Genomic DNA, 19,718 nt, shown 5'->3' with positions numbered 1-19,718 from the left:
TATCTGTCATTCCATTTTAGGGGAGGGAAAAAAAAGGAAGACAATTTCTTGACTCTTTGACTTCCAGGAGGCCCCTTTCAGTTGAGAGACTACACTGGTCCTGTGGTGGGCTCAACTCTGCAGGTAATGGTGCTGCCCGTCAAGGGTCAGGGTTTGGGGCTAGAATTGCGCAAGTGGACAGCAGCTGCAGGCCGGAGCCGGGTCTGGCCTAAGCCGACTAAGCAGGGCAGCGGGAGGGGTAGCAGTTTGTATCTGGAGATTTCCTAGCCAAAGATGGAGCTTTTGGATTTGGCCATGCAGGTCCACGAGGAGCTCAGTGGCTGGCCGGCCGAGAGCACAGAAGTGAGCTGAGTGAGAACAAGGCTGGGACAAGGGCCAGAAGGTGATCTGACCATGATGGATTATGATGAAGATTTCCAAGGAGCTAATGAAATGCTTTTTCTTACATCATAGGAACCAAATGCCAGTGAGTTCCAGGCAGCTACTTTTCAAGGTAGTGTTTGTGATGTTTATTCACCACTTAATTCAAATTCTATGAAGTCATTCACTGAGCTAAGTAGGACAATGATCTTTGAGCCTGCAAGGACCTTGCAGTGTCCACACAGCGAGGAGAGAAAACAATGCCCGGTGCTTGGGGCCACAGGAGGGGCTCTGAGCAGAGGGACAGGCTTTGGAAGGGGGTATCAGAAAAAAATTGCAGACCCATAAAGGAAAATGCCATGGGGGTTTGCTCGTATGCCCATCAGCGAGATGCTTAGAGCTGGGTTACTGACAACATGAATTCACATATCATAGGAAGGAAAAAAAAAAAAAGTTTAGTTATATCTGAAGGTTTCAGGCGCATAAATAACCAGAACGTTTTAATGATTTGGAAATGCAGATGACACAGGGGCAGAAATCATTTCACACGACTAGAAAGAAGAAAATCAGCATTTTAGTAGATTCTCACTTAACTGGAACACAAACAACCGAAAAGTTCCAACAGCAGATTTTTGTGTGACATCTCTACAGTGTGCCTGACTACAGTGCCCAGTGCCAAGGAAATAAGTGATCATCAGGGATTTGATCTAAAAAGAAACTTTTAGGTTAGGCTTTACTGCCTTGGCATTGTATTATGATACATAATTTAAGGACTTCAGAATTTTAGGGGTTTTTACAGGTAAGAACTGGGGCTCAGAGAGGTTAAGGGACTAGATGAGGATTACAGAGCTTACTGGGATAGGGGGAGGCCAGGGCTTATAAGGGACAGGGTCCAGGGAGTTTTAAGATATGGTCAGCAGTCATAGAAGAGAGACTAAATTATGTAAAATATGGTTTTCATTTGTAAATATATTTTAAAATCTAACTTTTTAAAAGCAGTGAAAAACATAAATTAGGTGGTTCTCAAACAGATACAGATAGTAAATTAACTGTAAACTCCACCCCCTCCCCAAAACTGTTCTGGATAAGTGGGATTCTTGTTAGATATTTTCAGAGAATTCTAGAGCGAAAGTAAATTCAAAAGGCATTCTTGACACCCGCCCCTCTAGAGACGAAGAAAGAGTCTTACATTTGATGAAGTCCTACCAGTTTAAATGGAGACTTTTATATTTATCCTATCACCTCATGATGGATTAAGTAGCTGCCCATTAACACAGACGAGGACAGTCCAGCTCAGGATCACTAGTCACCAGGCAGCCGCCTCTCCTTGGCCTTGACTTGGCACATAAACGTCCCTCCCGACCCCAGCCCCGATTACAGGGCCTTCAGCTGATTGGCTCTTTGGCATCTGGTACTGGCACCTTTTTAGTTATCCTCTTGCCAGGGGTGTGAGTAACGGAGCCTTTCACATGGGCACATAACAAAGAATATTCATGTGAAACTGCTACGTCACCCTCACTCTGCCAGCTGGCCACTCTCCTGCTTTGCAGACATTGCTTAACAGGGGACTGGATCTGGTGATCCCTCTGACTCCCTGTCTATTTTGTTTTTTTGGGGGGGCGGGGTATAGAGCGACTTTTAAAAGTTGAAAAACAGTTGATTTAAATTGTTTCAGGTGTATAACAAAGTGTTTCAGGTTTATATATAGGAATATATATGTACCTATATTCTTTATCAGATTCTTTTCCATTATAAGTTATTATAAAATATTGAATCTAGCTCCCTGTGCAAATAATGTTGTCTTAAAGTCTATTTTGACTAGTATCAATAAGCTCCCCTAGCTTCCTTGCTGTTTATCTATTTTATATTTTGTATATAGTAGTGTGTATGTTTGTTTCTTAGGTTGAACTTGAATGTCCTTCTGCAGAGCAGGTGCTTGCTTCACCGTTGCCTACTTCTTATATAATGAAAGTCATTCAGTCGTGTCCGACTCTTTGTAACCCTAGTCCATGGAATTCTCCAGGCCAGAATACTGGAGTGGGTAGCTGTTGCCTTCAACAGGGCATCTTCCCAACCCAGGGATCAAACCCAGGTCTCCCATATTGCAGGCAGATTCTTTACTGTCTGAGCCACAAGGGAAGCCCACTTTTTATATACAACCTGCTTTATTCATTTATATGATTTCTAGGCCTCTGGAGGCACTGGATTTATGACCTCTGGGACTTAAAGCTAGTTCTACCCATCATTCCCTCAGAGTGACTGGGTCCTTGGTGTCTCCTAGGAGTGCTGTGAAGAGCTGCTCTGTGGATCACGGCACAACTCTGGGGCTCTCTTTGTGCAGACTATGGATGTGAGTTGTGCAGTGCACAGCCTGTGCAACTGTCAGTGGCCCTAGTGTTGGTGGTGCATAGGAAACGATTCTGGCCTGAACACAAAGCCTAAGGCTGCTCAGTGTTACTCTTAGTCCCACAAAAATGAAGAGGAGTCAGGATGATGGAAGAAGAGAAACAGCATATGCAGTTCAAAGGGGTGACCAATTTAATGGTCTGTCAGCATGAAGCCCATCTTTTGAGTGCCGGCAGCTCAAACTAGTCAATTGAGTATCATCTCTGGACAGAGCAAGTACATCTACTAGTGTCCCCAAGGTACAGAAGTGACTGGACTCCCCAAAGTAATTAAGAAACCTGAGTAGGGTATTTTCAACAATGGTGAGAAAAGCAGTTTACACTTCTTAGAATCTTACTATATTAACTGTGAAAACGACGGCTTGCTTTTACTTTGCCCCCTGGGCAAGGAAGCTGCTGTGAATGCTTTCATTCTTTTACTCTCAAGGGAAGTCGAGTGTTCCTTCAACCATTTGAAAGAGAAAATCATAGCAACAGTCCCAGTGATTCAGATCCCACATCTAGGATTGTACTAAACTTTGGTCAAACGACTCAAAACCCGAAGAGTAAGTGAACTAGAAACTATGAGAGGCTGCGAGCCACAGGTGAGGTTCAGATTCATGCTTCCGAGACTTGAAATGCATCAAATAGAAACCGGCTCAGCCACAAACCGAACATGTGGGTAACTTGATCATCAACCCGCGAGCGGGGATGTGACACTGCGCCCACCTTCCAGGTCCACCTCCCAGTCAACAGGCCTCTATTAGCAACCACACGAACAAACCAAAGTACTGTACCTCCTCGGGCAAGCTGACCACCAAATCATTTTTCGTCTGTCCGACCAGCGCCTGCCAGAAGTATTCACTGCATGCGGCCAGCACAGCTCGGTGGGCCCGGAACTCCTTCCTTTCCACGATCAGGGTCACGTCACAGAGAATATCCTTTTTGCGCTGGTCATTGAGGCCCAGGAGGATGTTGGCGCAGTGGACTGTGGACTCATACACATACATGGGGGAGTCAGGCTTCTCATCCACAGACATGCCGTTCACACCCTGAAAGAGAGCAAGCCAGCTTGGGTCATCGCGGCTCCCCGAGTCAGAGAGACGGTGAGAAAGCATGCTGACCTCCTGTGAACCACTACCCTGATGGAGCCAGGCTAAAAGGCGCAGAACTGCCTGTTAGCATCTTAGGCTCAGCACCGTGAACTCATAAAACATCTGGAAAGTTGTGTTCTATGGCTGACTTTTCTCCTTTCCCCTTACTGCGTCTTTTTAAACCTCAATGGAAACAAAGCCAGGTCTTTTAATGGAACACCCCAAACACTCAAAACACATACCCACTTTAAAACTTGGTAGTTTTGATTTTGTTCGTGGACTGAAAGGGAACTTTCACACATGCTCAGTCCCAGTGCAAGTATTAACTGAGCTTTGTGTTAAGAGGAAATGAATCATTCAGAAGTATTGGCAATGCTGCCTTGATGAAGCACGTGTTTAAGTTTCTGGGCTGAAATTTGGCCAAGACGCCAAGCGGTTAAACATCTAATCACAATGCGTAATTTAACATGGGAACTAAACGGACTGTGTATGATGGAGTGGATGTAGCCACTTATCTATTGCAATTGGCCTCCACCACTTCAGACAAAGCACAGCTACCATAATGCTACTACTGTCATGAAAGGCTCTTGAAAAGAAGTGGAAGTGTGGTATCATTACTCCAGCAGACTGGATGTACACTCTCTTCAAGGAAATACAGTATATCACATTAGCAGTCAAAAAAAAGATACATTCAACAGTGAAGATTACTTTTACACAGGGGTTCTTTGCTTTAAAAAGTGTCCACTGACAAATTAAAAAAATCTAATTAATTTACCTAACAGTCGGGCTAGTGGTAAAGAACCCACCAGCCAATGCAGGAGACATAAGAGATGTAGGTTTGATCCCTGGGGTCAGGAAGATCCCCTAGAGTAGGAAATGGCAACTCACTCCAGTATTCCTGCCTGGAAAATCCCATGGACAGCAGAGCCTGGCAGGCTACAGTCCATGGGGTCACAAGAGTCAGACATGACTGAAGTGACTTAGCATGCAACAGTTTTCCAGTAATGTTTACACTAGTATGAATTTCAATAGGGAGTCTTACTTTCTTTTTGGCTTTATTCGTATTTATTTCATTAAAAAAAATTTAAACAATTTTTTGGCGGTATTGCCTGGCATTCGGGATCTTAGTTCCTTGACCAGGGATTGAACCCATGTCCTCTGCAGTGGAAGCGTGGAGTCTTAACTACAAGACTGCCAGAGAAGGCAGAAGGCCTTCTTATTTATTTTTTAAAGAGTTTTAACACACCATAAAATTGCATAGTCTAGAGCATGCAATCTTGACATATTCTGGAAGATACTCACAACTGTGAAACAATACTAAGTCACTTCAGTTGTGTCCAACTCTTTGCGACCCTATGGACTGTAGCCCGCCAGGCTCCTCTGTCCATGGGATTCTCCAGGCAAGAATACTGGAGTGGGTTGCCATTTCCTTCTCCAGGGGATCTTCCCAACCCAGGGATGGAACCTGGGTCTCTTATGTCTCCTGCACTGGCAGGTGGGTTCCTTACCACTAGTGTCACCTGGGAAGTCCAAAAATGTATTCTCCAAAAATAGCAGTCCCTTGGTATCCACTGGAATTGACTCCAAGACTGCCCGCAAATACCAAAATCCATGGGTTTTGAAACCATAATCGCAATCAATACACAACATATTCTTCACCACCAAGTCTCTTTACATCCCTTAACAATCTCTCCCTACTCCTCCATTCCCCTACTGATGGATATTTGGGTATTTCCAGCTTTGGGTTGTTATAAATAAAGCTCCTTTGGATTAGTGTATAAATCTCTGTATGAATGTAAGCTTTCATTTCTCTCATGTAAACACCTAGAGATAGAATTGATGGATCATTTGGTATGTGTAAGTCTAACTTATAAAGAAACAGCCCCTGTTTTCTAAAGCGGCTATGCCATTTTACATTTTCAATGGCAATGGATGAGCGTTCACTTCTTTTCCATCCTTGCCACCATGTGGTATGTTCAGCCTTTCTAAGTTTGGTAGTTATAATAGGTGCACTGTGGCATCTCTCAGTGATTTCAGTTTGCTTTTCTCCAGTGACTGAAGATATTGAGAATCTTTCATGTGCTTATTTGTCATCTATCCATTGTCTCAGTAGAGCATTTGATCTCAGAGTCGTGGGTTCATGTCCCACGTTGAGTGATGTGTTGGGGCTTCCCTGGTGGCTCAGATGGTACTGCTTGCAGTGCAGGAGACCTGAGTTTGATCCCTGAGTCAGTAAGATCCTCTTGAGAAGGAAATGGCAGCCACTCCAGTACTTGTGTCTGGAGAATCCCATGGACAGAGGAGCCTGGTAGGCTTATAGTCCATGAGGTGGCAAAGAGTCGGGTACGACCAAGTGACTAACACTTTCACTTTCATACCTTTTCTCTGGAGAGATTCTTTGCCCATTTTATACTGGGTTGTTTCCTTATTACTGAGTTTTGAACATTCTTTATAAAAGTTCTTAATAAAACTCTATCAGGTATGTGATTTGCAAATGTTTTCTCCAAGTCTGTAGCTTGTCGTTTTATTCTCTTATCAATGTCTTTCAAAAAGCTGAAAGTCTTCATTTGATGAAGTCCAGTGGGCAATTTTTTCTTTAATGGAGCATGCTTTTGGTGTCATATCTAAAAACCCTTGCACAAACCAAGGTCACATCTTTTGTCAGATTTACAACTAGATATTAATATTTTTAATACAATTAGCAATGGTTTTGTTTTTAACTTACATTTCTGATTTTTCATTGTGAGTATATAGATATATAAATTATTTTTGCATATTCATGTTGTATCCTGCAGCTTTGTATAACTTGCTTATCAGTTCCCATAGACTTTTCAGGGCCTGGAGTTTTAATTATAAATTCAATTTAAAACCTATTGTCAAATTTATTGGCATAAAGTTACACATGCTGCTGCTGCTGCTGCTAAGTCGCTTCAGTCGTGTTCGACTCTGTGTGACCCCATAGACGGCAGCCCACCAGGCTCCCCCGTCCCTGGGATTCTCCAGGCAAGAACACTGGAGTGGGTTGCCATTTCCTTCTCCAATGCATGAAAGTGAAAAGTGAATGTGAAGTCGCTCAGTCATGTCCAACTCTTAGCGACCCTATGGACGGCAGCCTACCAGGCTCCTCCGTCCATGGGCTTTTCCAGGCAAGAGTACTGGAGTGGGGTGCCATTCCCTTCTCCGAAAGTTACACATAATATTTCCTTATTTTCCTTTAATATCAGTAAAATCTGTACCAATGGCACCTCTCACCCTCTATATACTAGAAATTTGTGTTATTTTTTTTTCCTGATCACTTTGGCTCAAGGTTTATCAATTTTATTGATATTCTCAAAGAACAAGCTTTTGCTTAAGTTGATTACTTTCTGTTTTCTATGATACTGAATTCTGCTCTCATTATTATATCCTTTCTTGTGCTTACTTTGGGTTTAATTTGCTCTTCTTTACCAGTCTCCTAAGGTGGAAGTTGAATTCATTGATCTGAGATCTTTCATCTTTTCTAATGAAAGCTATACATTTCACTCTAGATACTTTAGCAGCACCTCACAAATTTTGAAATGTTGAGCTTTTATTTTCATTCAGTTCAAAATACTTTCTAATTTTCATTTTGATTTCTTCCTTGATGCATATATTATTTGGAAATACATCAACAGTGAGTTCCCTACATACAAAAGAGTTCCATTTCAAGAGCGTGTTCATAAGTCCAATTTTTTCTTAAGTTCAACAAAGTTAGCCAAGGTATACAACTAACACAGTCGGTTATAGGGTACTGCACTGCAATAGATTTATAATCCTTTCCACACAAATAACACATAAAACACAAACAAACAAAAAAGCCTGCTGGGAGAGAAGGAACCAGAAACCCAGCCTCTGCTCACACAGGTTTCAAGTGAGGAAGATCTGATAGGCTAGACCATGGTATCCTGGACGAAATGGAGGGAACAAGACCCCTGAAGAGAAGTTACTGTTAGGAAATGGAGAATTCAAACCTAGAGGGACATTTTAGCATAATATGTGGAGCTGATGCCACCAGCTCCTCTAGTCCTATGTATCTTAGCCCAGAGGTTTGTTCTAGGAGCCATGGCTGAGCAAGAGGATATAAACTAAACAAATATGCCACCTGGGAACCCAATGTGGAGTTCCACTGAGGTCTGAGTGGGGCTGACTGCTATATGGCGGGATTGGACACGGGTTCACCTACCAGGCAGAACAGTCATCAATAGTGATGAAGTCCAGGCAGCACGTGGATTCTCAGATTCTAGTTCATGTGTAAGATGGTCTCTTCCTGCAGATGACATACTATACATAGAAAACCCTAAAGATGCCACCAGAAAACTACCAAACTCATCAATTAATACAGTAAAGTTACAGGATACAAAATTAATATACAGAAACCTGTTGCATTTCTGTACACTAACAATGAAAAATCAGAACAAGAAATTAAGGAAACAATCTCATTTACTATTGCATCAAAAATAAAAAAATATCTAGGAATAAACCTACCCAAGGAGGTAAAAGACCTGTAGTGGGAAAACTGTAAGATACTGATGGAGGATTTCTCTGGTGGTCCAGGGGCTAACTCCACGCTCCCAATGCAGGGGGCCTGGCTTAGATCCCTGACCAGGGAGCTACCTCTCACATGTTGCAGCTAAGAGTTCGCATGCCTCAACTAACGATTCAGTACAGCCAAATAGATAAATAAACTAAGTATTTTTTAAAAGATACTGACGGAAGAAACAGAAGATGACAGAAACAGCTGGAAAGATATACTGTGTTCTAGGACTGGAATAATTAATACTGTTAAAATGACCATACTACCCAAGGCAATCTACAGATTCAATGCAATTCCTATAAAATACCAAGGGGATTTTTCACAGATCTAAAGTATAATTTAAAAAATTTTATGGAAACACTAAAGACTATGACTTACCGCAACAATCTTGAGAAAGGACACAACTGGAGGCATCATGCTCCCTAGCTTCAGACTATAGTAAAAGCTAAAGTAATCAAAACAGTATGATCTTGGCACAAAAACAGACACATAGATCAATGGAACAGTATAAAGAGCTCAGAAATAAACTCACACATTTATGGCCAATTAATCTATGGTAAAGGAGGCAAGAATATACAATGGAGAAAAGACAGTCTCTTCATTCAGTAACTGGTGCTGGGGAAACTAGAAAGAATGATATTAAAATGTCACTCTTTATAAAATTAATGTCACATCATATATATAAAATAAAATGGATTAAGGACACAAATTTAAGAACATAAAAATCCTAGAAGAATACACAAGCAGAACACTCTTTGATATAAATTATAGCAATAGTCTTTGGATCTGTCTCATAAAGCAAAGGAAATAAAAACAAAAATAAACAAATGGGATCTAATTAGACTTGAATGTTTTTGCACAGCAAAGGAAACCATAAAAAAACAAAACAAAAAGACAACCTACAGAATAGGAGAAAATATATGCAAATGATGTGACTGCCAAGGGGTTAATATCCAAAATATATAAAAATCTCACACAACTCAATATCAAACAACAACAAGCAAATAACCCAATCAAAAAATCAGCAGATCTAAATACACATTTCTCCAAAGAAGACATATTAATGGCCAAAAATCACAGGAAAAGATGTTCAACATCACTAATTATTAGAGAAATGCAAATCAAAACAAAAATGAGGTATCACCTCACAACAGTCAGAAAGTCCATCAACAAAAAATCTACAAATAATATGTGTACCTACGGTTGATTCATGTTGATGTATCAGAAACCAACACAACATTGTAAAGCAATTATTCCCCAATTAAAAATAAATTTAAAAACAAACACATGCATACACACACAAGAGTCTACAAATAATAAATGCTGCACAGGGTGTGGAGAAAAGGCAACCCTTCTACACTATTGGTGAGAATGTAAATTGGTGCAGCTACTATGGAAAACAGTATGGAAGTTCCCTGAAGAACTAAAAAGAGAACTACCATATGATCCAGCAATCCTACTCCTGGGCATATACCTGGAGAAAACGCTCATTTGAAAAGATACATGCACTCCAATGTTCATAGCAGCACTACTTACAATAGCCAAGACATGGAAGCAACCTAAGAGTCAATCAACAGATGAATAGAGAAGATAAAGAAAGGATATATATGTGGGTGAAGTGAAGTGAAAGTCACTCAGTCATTTCTGACTCTTTGTGACCCCATGGACCATACAGTCCATGGAATTCTCCAGGCCAGAATACACACACACACACACACACACACACACACATATATACACACACACATATATATATGTTTGTATATACATATGCAGACACACAATGGAATACTATTCAGACATAAAAAGAATGAAAATTTTCCATTTGCAGTAACACAGATGGGATTGGAGGATATTGTGCTAAGTGAAATAAGTCAGACAGAGAAAGACAAATAAATACTGTATTGATATCACTTGTATGTGGAATCTAAAAAAAAAAAAAATACAACATACTAGTGACTATAACAAAAAGGAAAAAACATCTATCATTCCCATGAAGCTGTTGCTAGACTCTAATATGTCTGAGGATTTTCTTGACTTTATTACATTATTCCTGGATAATCCTTCCAATGCCATGCCAAGCCCACTCTGTGCCTCTTGGTTTTTACATCCCTACCAGAGCTTATCATACCCCTCCCTGTTGGCCCCTCTTCAAGCATAATGGAACACGCTGTTTCTCTTCTTCTTTTAGAAATCAGTCAGCCTTTCCCATGCTCCAGTTACCATCGGTGCTCTTCTAGGAATTCTGTCTAATTTGTCTGTTTTGGACTGACCAATGCCAACCAGAAATCTGGTTCTCCTATCAATGCATTATGGTCTATTTTCTTTTTTTACCTGCCATACTAATGTAAAAACACATTTTTTCCCCCTAATGCAGCAAATCCTGAAATCTGTAGCAGGACCCATGGGATCTAAGAATGAAGTACTTTGTAGTGAGTAACAGCCCAGAATAGCATATAGGAATCTGACAGCCAGTCTTTACGCTAAGCATTAGACAATGTGTTAAAGTGTGCAGACATTAGCTGAAATCAGATTGTAAGGAAGCTTTCCAAAGGTTCTGATTTGGGTTTTGGCTGGATCTCATTCTTCTTTTTGTAGGCCAAAAAACCCCCCAGCTGCACAAGTACACACACATATACCCCAATCATCTTATCATATGGTTTGGCAGTAAGAGATAATTAGTATAATTTTATCAGAGTATGCTCATCCTCTCAAAAAGCTACACAGACCACAACTCTTATCATTCAAAGATGAAGTGTTAATGAATACAGACTCACTTGTTAACTCCCTCGTTCACTCTTCACTCACTATTGGGTCATATTCAGAAATTAAAACGTCTAACACTTAGTTCTGAAGGTAAAAGTCTACATCGAAAAGCCAAGAAAAGAAAAAGAACTACAATGGGAAACCTGAAAAGGTGCAATTCACAAAAAAGTGGACCGTTGAGTTTTTCAGATAATGTGTCATGTTTACAATGTTTCATAAGAGAAGACATGAATACACCTTGCAGGTAATGAAAAAGACCAAATTACAAACCATTTCACTTGAAATTCCAACCACACTTCTCCTAGAAACAGTGCATTAAGTAAACACTTCTGTGAATCAAACACTAAATTATTTAGTATTTGCTGAGTAAACTTCTGCTCTTATGAAGCATTCTTTAAAAGTCACTTACTACAGAACTGTAAGGGTTAGTTTATATAAAAGAAAGTTATCAAGTCTATAGAAGTTTTAGAGTGCACTGTGCCATTAAAATTACGAAGTTATTACTTTGGGATTGGAAACACTTTTCAATCGCATCAGGACTCAAACTTCTTACTTAAAGTGGAAAGCAATTCAATTTTGGCATTTTCTAATGGAAAACTGCAGTGCCTGTCACTTAATGTCTCTAATGCCTTTAGATAGCTAAATTGAGGGCCTGACATGGAGCACTAAAACGTTCCATGTTCTTTATTTACTCAAACACTCCATCTGCGTGTGTACTAGTTAGTGGCTAGGGAACTGAAATTTAAGGCCGTTATTAGGAGGAAGCACTTAGAATTATATCATCAAATCCTTAATAGCTCTGAATGGTTCTCCTACTTCAACATAAACTTCCATTTTCCTTGACCTTTCAGGAGGAAGTTCAATTTACTGATACAGTTTGTGACAATGGTTTTTACTGTGCAGTTGAAAAAAATTAGGAACCATCATAACAGGCCCCAATTTCAAGGGTAATTTTAGCTGTTGATGTTGTTGTTTTACTTCTTATGCTAACAGAGCCAAATAAAAAAGAATCGAAACTTTCAAACTATCGGGTAACATAATATTAGTGACAATGACTAGCATTTCCATTTTCAAGAGTAAACTGGAGGCCTTCCTTGGCAGTCCAGAGGTTAAGACTGCACTTTCACTGCAGGGAGTGTGGGTACCATCGCTGGCCCGGGAACTAAGATCTCGCATGCTGAGTGGTGTGGCCAAACACAAACAAAAACTAAAGTACATTCATGCTATGGCTTCATTAAAAAAAAAAAAAGTGAACTATTTGTAGAGGCACAGTATGATACAGAGGCTGAGCTAGAAGAAATACTAGAATGTTGGCAGCGGGTAGTATGTAATCATTTAAAGGCAATAAAGAATTAAAGATTTACTATATATCCACAATACTGGAAAGAATTAGACAATTAGATAAATAAAGTGTTTGTGAAGATATAAAGCCACAGGGACTCACACACTGACCATTGGTTCAGATTCTTTGGGAAACACTTTGGCATTATCTAATGAAGATTGTCATTCAGTAATTCTGTTCTCAGACTACACAAAGCGATGCTTCTGCATGTCTGTAGCAGAACTCTGGACAAGAGTGGTCAGAGCAGGGCTGTTCAGCTTCTGACTGGAAACAACGCAATGTCAGCTGGTGGCAGAATGAATAGACACACTGAGGTATATGCATATATTGTTTTAATGGAAGAATATAGAGTAAATTAGAGTCATATGCAAAATGGACAAATCTCACAGACCTAATTACTGAGCTAGAAAAGCAAGGCACAAAGTAACAACATGGTTGGATTCCATGGACATCAAGTTCAAAAACAGATAAAACTTCAGTATCTATGGATACACACATAGGTGGTGAAATTACAAAGAGGACTCAGGACTTGCCTGGTGGGCCAGTGGTTAAGACTCCACGCTCTCAATTCAGGGAGCACTGGTTCAATCCCTGGTCTGGGAAACTAAGATCCCACATGCAATGTAACAGGGCCAAAAAATAAAAACAGAAAAAAGAAAAAGACACAGAAGGGAAAGACTTATTGGAAAGTGGTACTGGGAAGGTCTCAGGGGTGCTGTCACAAAGTTTTATTTTTGACATCAGTGATAGGCAGATATTTGTTTGCTTGTTATTGAATTACACATTTGCTTATGCACTTTTCTTTTTCTACATTGTATTTTATCAGTAAAAAATCCTATGATTGTGTCCTCAGACACTCAGTTGTATCCAACTCTTTGAAACTCCATGGAATGGAGCCCACCAGGCTCCTCTGTCCATGGAATTTTGGGATGGGTTGCCATTTTCTACTCCAGGGGATCTTCCTGACCCAGGGATCTAACCAGCATCTTTTGCATTGCAGGCAGACTCTTCACCACTGAGCCCTCTCGTTCTAAATGGAAGATTTTAGGAACGAGTTTACAGCTCAAGTTCCCTGCCTCAGGTTCAGTGACTTAACTACAAAGGTCCTGGGGTGGACTTTGGGTTTTAAAGAAAAATACATACCCACATCTTCAGTTCAGTTCAGTCGCTCAGTCGTGTCCGACTCCTTGCGACCCCATGAATCACAGGTACGCCAGGCCTCCCTGTCCATCACCAACTCCCAGAGTTCACTCAAACTCATGTCCATCGAGTCAGTGACGCCATCCAGCCATCTCATCCTCTGTCGTCCCCTTCTCCTCCTGCCCTCAAATCCCTCCCACATCTTACAACCTACAATTTAAGGTCTGAAGGGACCTTAAAGGCAATCAAATCTAGCTGGACATTTTAAATAAGAATCTTCAAAAATGGGCAGAATACAGGGACAAGGTCCTTCAGGAGGTGGTGAGACATCTGAGAACAAGCTTATTTCCAAACAAGCCTCTTTTCAGAGATCTCATGCTTCATCTTCTCTCTGTGAAAACCCAATCACTTCAATGCACTTCCACTTCCTTATCTATAAAATGAGGAAATGGACTAGGTGACCTGCAAGGTATTTCTAGTTTTAATTTCAATGGTTCTGTGAAAGTATAGAAAGTTTAAGAAAAACTTGAAATGTGAGCTTTTCTAAGTACAGTCTTGAAAAATCTTTTTTTTTTTTTTGAAGTTAGAGATGCTCAAAATAACATAGCTGATTGGAATGGAGAAATATCACCACAAAACTTTTGGGAAAGATGAACAAGAAAGGAAGACTTTCCCCCAAAACGATCTGAACTTTTTCTCCTTAAAAAAAGTCAACCAACCCAAAGGCAGGATGAATCAAGGGCCAATTTGTTCATATCAATGGGATGCAGTGCCCACTGGGACTGAACAATGGTTCCACACCTTGCTCTCTTCTCATCCTGCTCCCCTCAAAGAGGGTTGTGGTGTGCAGGATGGATTCTCAGAAACTGTAGCTTTCGAATCAAGTTGGGTGTCCATCAGCTCCTCCTATCAGAATCCCCACCCAGTGATGTCAGGTGACACAACAGTGATGTCAGGCTGTTCGGGAGCCAGGAAGAGGTTATGATTTGGATTGAGCAATCACATAGGACATATACTGTCATTTCTAAAAGCAGATGAAGGAATTACATGGTTTGAAATCAATGGGGGAAAGGGATTCCATGCCAGACTGTTCAAGATACACAATTCTGTCATACAGAGTCAAGTAAGTCAGAAGGAGAAAAACAAATATTATACAATAACATATATATGTGCAATCTAGAAAAGCGGTACTGATGAACCTATTTTCAGGGCAGGAATGGAGACACAGACACAGAGAATGGACACATGGGTCCAAAGGGGTAAGGCAAGTAGAGAGTGGGACAAATTGAGAAAGTAGCCCTGACATATTCTCCAGGCAAGAATACTGGAGTGGGTGCCATTCCCTTTTCCAGGGGATCTTTCCGACCCAGGGATCAAACCACGTCTCCTGCACTGCAGGCAGATTATTTACCTTCTGAACCACCAGGGAAACCCACTATATACACTATCATGTGTAAAACAGATAGCTAGTGGAAGCCGCTGTATAGCATTGGGAGCTGAGTTTGATGCTCTGTGATAACCTAGAGGGGTGGGATGTGGGGGCTTGCAGGGAGGCTTAAAGAGGGAATGGATATATGTATATATATGGCTGATTCACACTGTTGTACAACAGAAACTAATACAACACTGTAAAGCAATTATATTCCAAATTAAAACATGATAAACAATTATCGTCAGTAGGGTTTGGGTGATGGTGGGGTGGGGGTAAGGGAGGAGCGTGGGCAGGGAGGAAGTGTGGAATTAGGAATGGAGAGACTGGAAATATGCGACTCTGCCATCATCTCCTCTGCTCGTCTTTTCTATATTTTGATGTCTGCTTTTGGTTCTTTTGTGGCCAGCTCCCAGCTAAGGGTATAGCTGAAGCCCCCATTTATTCCGCTGGGGTAGATCCATTCCTACCCGTGGCTATCTTGTCACTTCCAGTTTGTCTCCGTTCCTACTTCTTTGTATCTGTGTTCTCCATTTATATTCATTTCTCATACATCAATCTCTGCTTCCTATTAGCATTTGCTTCTTGCACATTAGGAGTTAGAGGACAGAAAGAAGTCATTTCCCGTCTCCCATTTTTCTCTATCAGGGCATCTGTGTGAATTGTTCTCTCCTGGTGTTCCCTTCCAGCCAGAGAAATATGACCCTAGAGCCTCACACTGCTAATGTGAGAAGAAATTATGAACAGTGATTAGGAGGCTAAATGAGGGTGGTAGAACCTATTTACTTCATTAAGGTTCCTTCAGGGAAAAAGCAAGAATGGGAAACTGAGAGATAAGGGTTAATACTCAAAGAATAAAAGATCCATTTGACTCAGAGCAATCTTCAGTCTGCCTGGATTCTATCAGACGCCCTTCTCCATGGGGAAATCATTACAGAGAAATGACATGCAAAGTGCACCATAAAGCATCTGAGTCAAACCAGAGAGAGGATGACTCAACGGATCATTTTACGTTTTAATAGAAGGTGCTGCAGATTTGTACCCAGTGCACAGTTCGACACGGGGCGTGTATCCCACCCCCCACCACTTCTAAAACTTCTCCATCGGGTAGGAGGGGAGTTCCCAGAACTTGACATAAATTATTCTGTCTTAGAGAAGCACCAAGTCAAAACTCACAACAGAGAATCAAAGACTAAGAAAAGACAACTGATAGTCAAATGCAGAAACAAAGGGAGCCTGCGATTCTGTCTAATTCCAACTTTAGCATTACTGTCAGATCTCAGACTGTCAAAAAACTGAACTCAGTAATTAGTGGACTTCAAATCTGATTAAGGGGGTGGCAGAAAGAAAAGGGAAAGAGAGGGAGGGAAGGAAAGAAGGGAGGAGGAAGGAGAGAGAGAGAGGGGGCAGAAAAGGAAAAAAGAATATTTAAGTGTCATCATTTAAAAATTTTGCTCCTTGAATTCATTTCAATAGATAACTGTGTCATTCATTTCAGAAATTTACTCACCAGGTCGTGACAACGCTGGGCTTGGTTATCGATGTGAAGAAACCATGTTAATAAAGCCATTGTTTCCTGGGCTAGTTACTGCTTGTAGGTGCTAAAACGTGTAAGTTGCCAAAGGTAAAATCATCTGATCAGGAAGGACAGTGTTAGCTAGAGAAGGAATCATCAAACCTTACTCTTTCTCGGGGCAGGGAGTGGGGGCAGGCTCACCTCCAGATGCACTTTTGACAGAAAGGTCTGCCTGTACATAAAGAACATCTACAGTTATGTGGCTGTTCATCCCTGTGATCTCTAGCAATGGCTGTTCCGCTTCCTGAGAGGGTATGCTATTTACAGGTGGGAAAGAAAACAGAACTGAGTTTCTGTGGCTTGGCAGAAAGAGAGCTTTCACAGAAAAGGTTCTGAATAAGAGGAAACTTGCTTCTTTCATGCACTTGGGTCTTTTGGACAATGTGATTCTGTTCTGAAATACTGTCGATTTTGCAGAGATGCAGGCTGGCATGGATGAATTTCAGGTTGCAAGATGATTCAGCTGGTAACTAAAAACAAAACTCGGCACCCATGGCAGCAGCGCCCAATCAAGGCATCAAGGCACAGGAGTCATCTGGTTTGAGGGTCCTTTTGGGAGACGCTTTGGAAATGGTCCGTGGATTTTCCACTGAAGCCCGGGCACCCTCACTCCTGTTTTTCCATTTCAAAATGATTAAAACCATGAAGCTAAGACCATTGCTTGGCAGTCTGTTAAATCCCACATCAGGTAATAAAAGCACTTGGACCATCTGTCACCAAGAAGGAGATCAAACGGAGCTGGAATATGAACACACAGGTGAAACGCTCTCCTGGGAGGATGCGGGAATGGCAGGAGGTCAGTGAAGAGAGACAGGGGAACGGATGCGCTCGGAGCCCTCTAAGTGCCTGCCCTGTCCTTGCAGCTTCTCAGCGTGATGAGAAAGATATGCCTCAGATACAGCAGAGTCTGTTAGGAAGAGATTTTGTTCTGACTCACTCATTGTAAAAAGTCAGATTTGCACTGCCACGGTGGAGAAAATACCCTCTCTCCAGATGGAAAGGAAGAGGTATGACCAGACGGTACCAGAGAAGCATTCAGAAGCGTTTAGAAGTACCAGGCAGGAAGAGACTATTCAGTACTTTCTTTCCCTTCCTTTTTGTTTTGGGTTCTGGGTAAGTTCTCTCTCTCTCTCTCTTTAAAATAGAAGTATAGTTGATGTACGATATTATATAAATTATGGATGTACAATACAGTGATTCATGATTTTTAGAGGTTATACTTCATTCATAGTTATTATAAAATATTGGCGATATTCCCTGTGTTGTACAATATATCTTGGTAGCGTATTTTATACCTAGTAGCTTGGATCACTTACTTCGCTATTCCTATTGCCCCTTCCTTCCCTACTGGTAACCACTAGAGCTTGTTCTCTGTATCTGTGAGCCTGCTTCTTTTTTGTTATAGTCACTGCTGCTGCTGCTAAGTTGCTTCAGTCGTGTCCGACTCTGTGCGACCCCATAGACGGCAGCCCACCAGGATCCCCTGTCCCTGGGATTCTCCAGGCAAGAAAACTGGAGTGGGTTGCCAGTTCCTTCTCCAATGCATGAAAGTGAAAAGTGAAAGTGAAGTCGCTCAGTCGTGTCCGATTCTTAGCGACCGCATGGACTGCAGCCCACCAGGCTGTTGTATTTTTTAGATTCTATGTATAAATGATAGCAGACAGTATTTTTCTGTCTCAGTGCTTTCTTGATTCTACAGTGTACCTGATTCCTATTTCTCCTTCCAACTCTAGACAGAGGGCCCTCCATTTGAGTTTCTGCTCTCCCACCTCTTGGCTTTGAGACATTGGGTACATTAATTAATGTACCCAATCAGACTCTGTAATCCTTGGCTTTTCCATCTGCAAAATGACTATGTGAAGATTAAATGAGATGAAGCAATAAGATATTTGAGCTTCCCTGGTGGCTCAGACAGTAAAGAATCCACCTGCAATGCAGGAGACCCAGATTTGATTCCTGGTTTGGGAAGATCCCCTGCAGAAGGAAATGGCAACCCACTCCAGTATTCTTGCCTGGACAATTCCATGGACAGAGAAGCCTGGCAGGCTATAGTCCACGGAGTCACAAAGAGATGGACACTACTCAGCAACTGACTATAAGGAGCTATTCAACTAGTTCAATAAGATATTTAAGATGGTCTTTGTTTTACAGTAAACACTCCACAAATGGAAACTATGGTTATGAAAGGAAAATGAATTTCTTTGTACATTATAAAAAATTTGTAGTTCTGCACAGAATGAGAGTTTCTTATATTGAGGCAAACACAAACTATATGAAGAGTGAGGTATGTCTTTGTTTGCTAGATTCTCCTGCTTAATTAAACCTGAGGAAAGCCCAATTTGCCTGATTTCCATCCATGGCCTGTGAGAAAATGAGGCAATAATGTGTGGGATCTGGTGTTTTCTGGCAACTTTGACCATGATGTCACTGCAGCCTTCTCTCTCTAACATCCATAATGACCGTGAATTGGGCAGCAGACTTGAGAGCTTTCTGAGAAGCAGAAAGTACTCTGTTAGCATCAGGAACAATCCTCACCACCATTTGACTAATTCTACACATGATTACGGTGGTACACATGATTATATTATTAATATCAAGAGTGTCTGCTCTGCTGGGCACTTAACCCTGATATATTTCTCCCTCATGCCAAGAGAAGGCATCTGGCAGATGGGGGGAGGCTTGTACTGATTCTCATTTAACAAAGTTTCCAAAAGATTCCATCCCATCAATGCTTGTTCGAAGGATGAGCTTTGAACAGTCCACCTTCTACGACAGGCTTTCCCAGTTTTCTCTCTTTGAAACCTTTTGCATGTTTCATACAAATCCGAACCCTCCTGAATCTTCAGAGACAGTGGGTGTAGAAGTGGCCAGCCAGGCTCTGGAGCCAGTCTGCCGGCATCTGCATACCGACCAGAAGCTTTCTGTGAGGATCCCTCATCTGTAATCCAGTTGTCATGAGGAGCAAGCAAGCTAAAGGACAAACAAAGTGCTTGGAGCAATTCCTGGAGTATACAGTAAGCACGCACTAAGTGCTGTATCAGCAGGGTTAATAGAAGCAGGACAGTGCAATGGCCG

General features: G+C 41.4%; 1 protein-coding gene across 6 annotated transcripts in view; it reads right to left on the bottom strand.

Moving 5' to 3' along the window:
• The window catches only part of BACH2 (BTB domain and CNC homolog 2), a 395,373-nt gene that overhangs the window by 88,077 nt on the left and 287,578 nt on the right, over positions 1-19,718 (bottom strand). For all 6 annotated transcript variants that reach the window (XM_059889877.1, XM_059889876.1, XM_024996978.2 and 3 more), the window contains one exon: positions 3,542-3,796. In XM_059889877.1, coding sequence (XP_059745860.1) covers positions 3,542-3,784 — 243 coding nt within the window. In that variant the 5' untranslated portion in view covers positions 3,785-3,796. The remainder of the gene's footprint in view (positions 1-3,541; positions 3,797-19,718) is intronic.

Source organism: Bos taurus, chromosome 9, assembly GCF_002263795.3.
Source record: "Bos taurus isolate L1 Dominette 01449 registration number 42190680 breed Hereford chromosome 9, ARS-UCD2.0, whole genome shotgun sequence".
Taxonomy (NCBI): domain Eukaryota; kingdom Metazoa; phylum Chordata; class Mammalia; order Artiodactyla; family Bovidae; genus Bos; species Bos taurus.
Note: the sequence above shows the minus strand (reverse complement) of the source record. Positions and strands in the feature narration are given on the sequence as shown.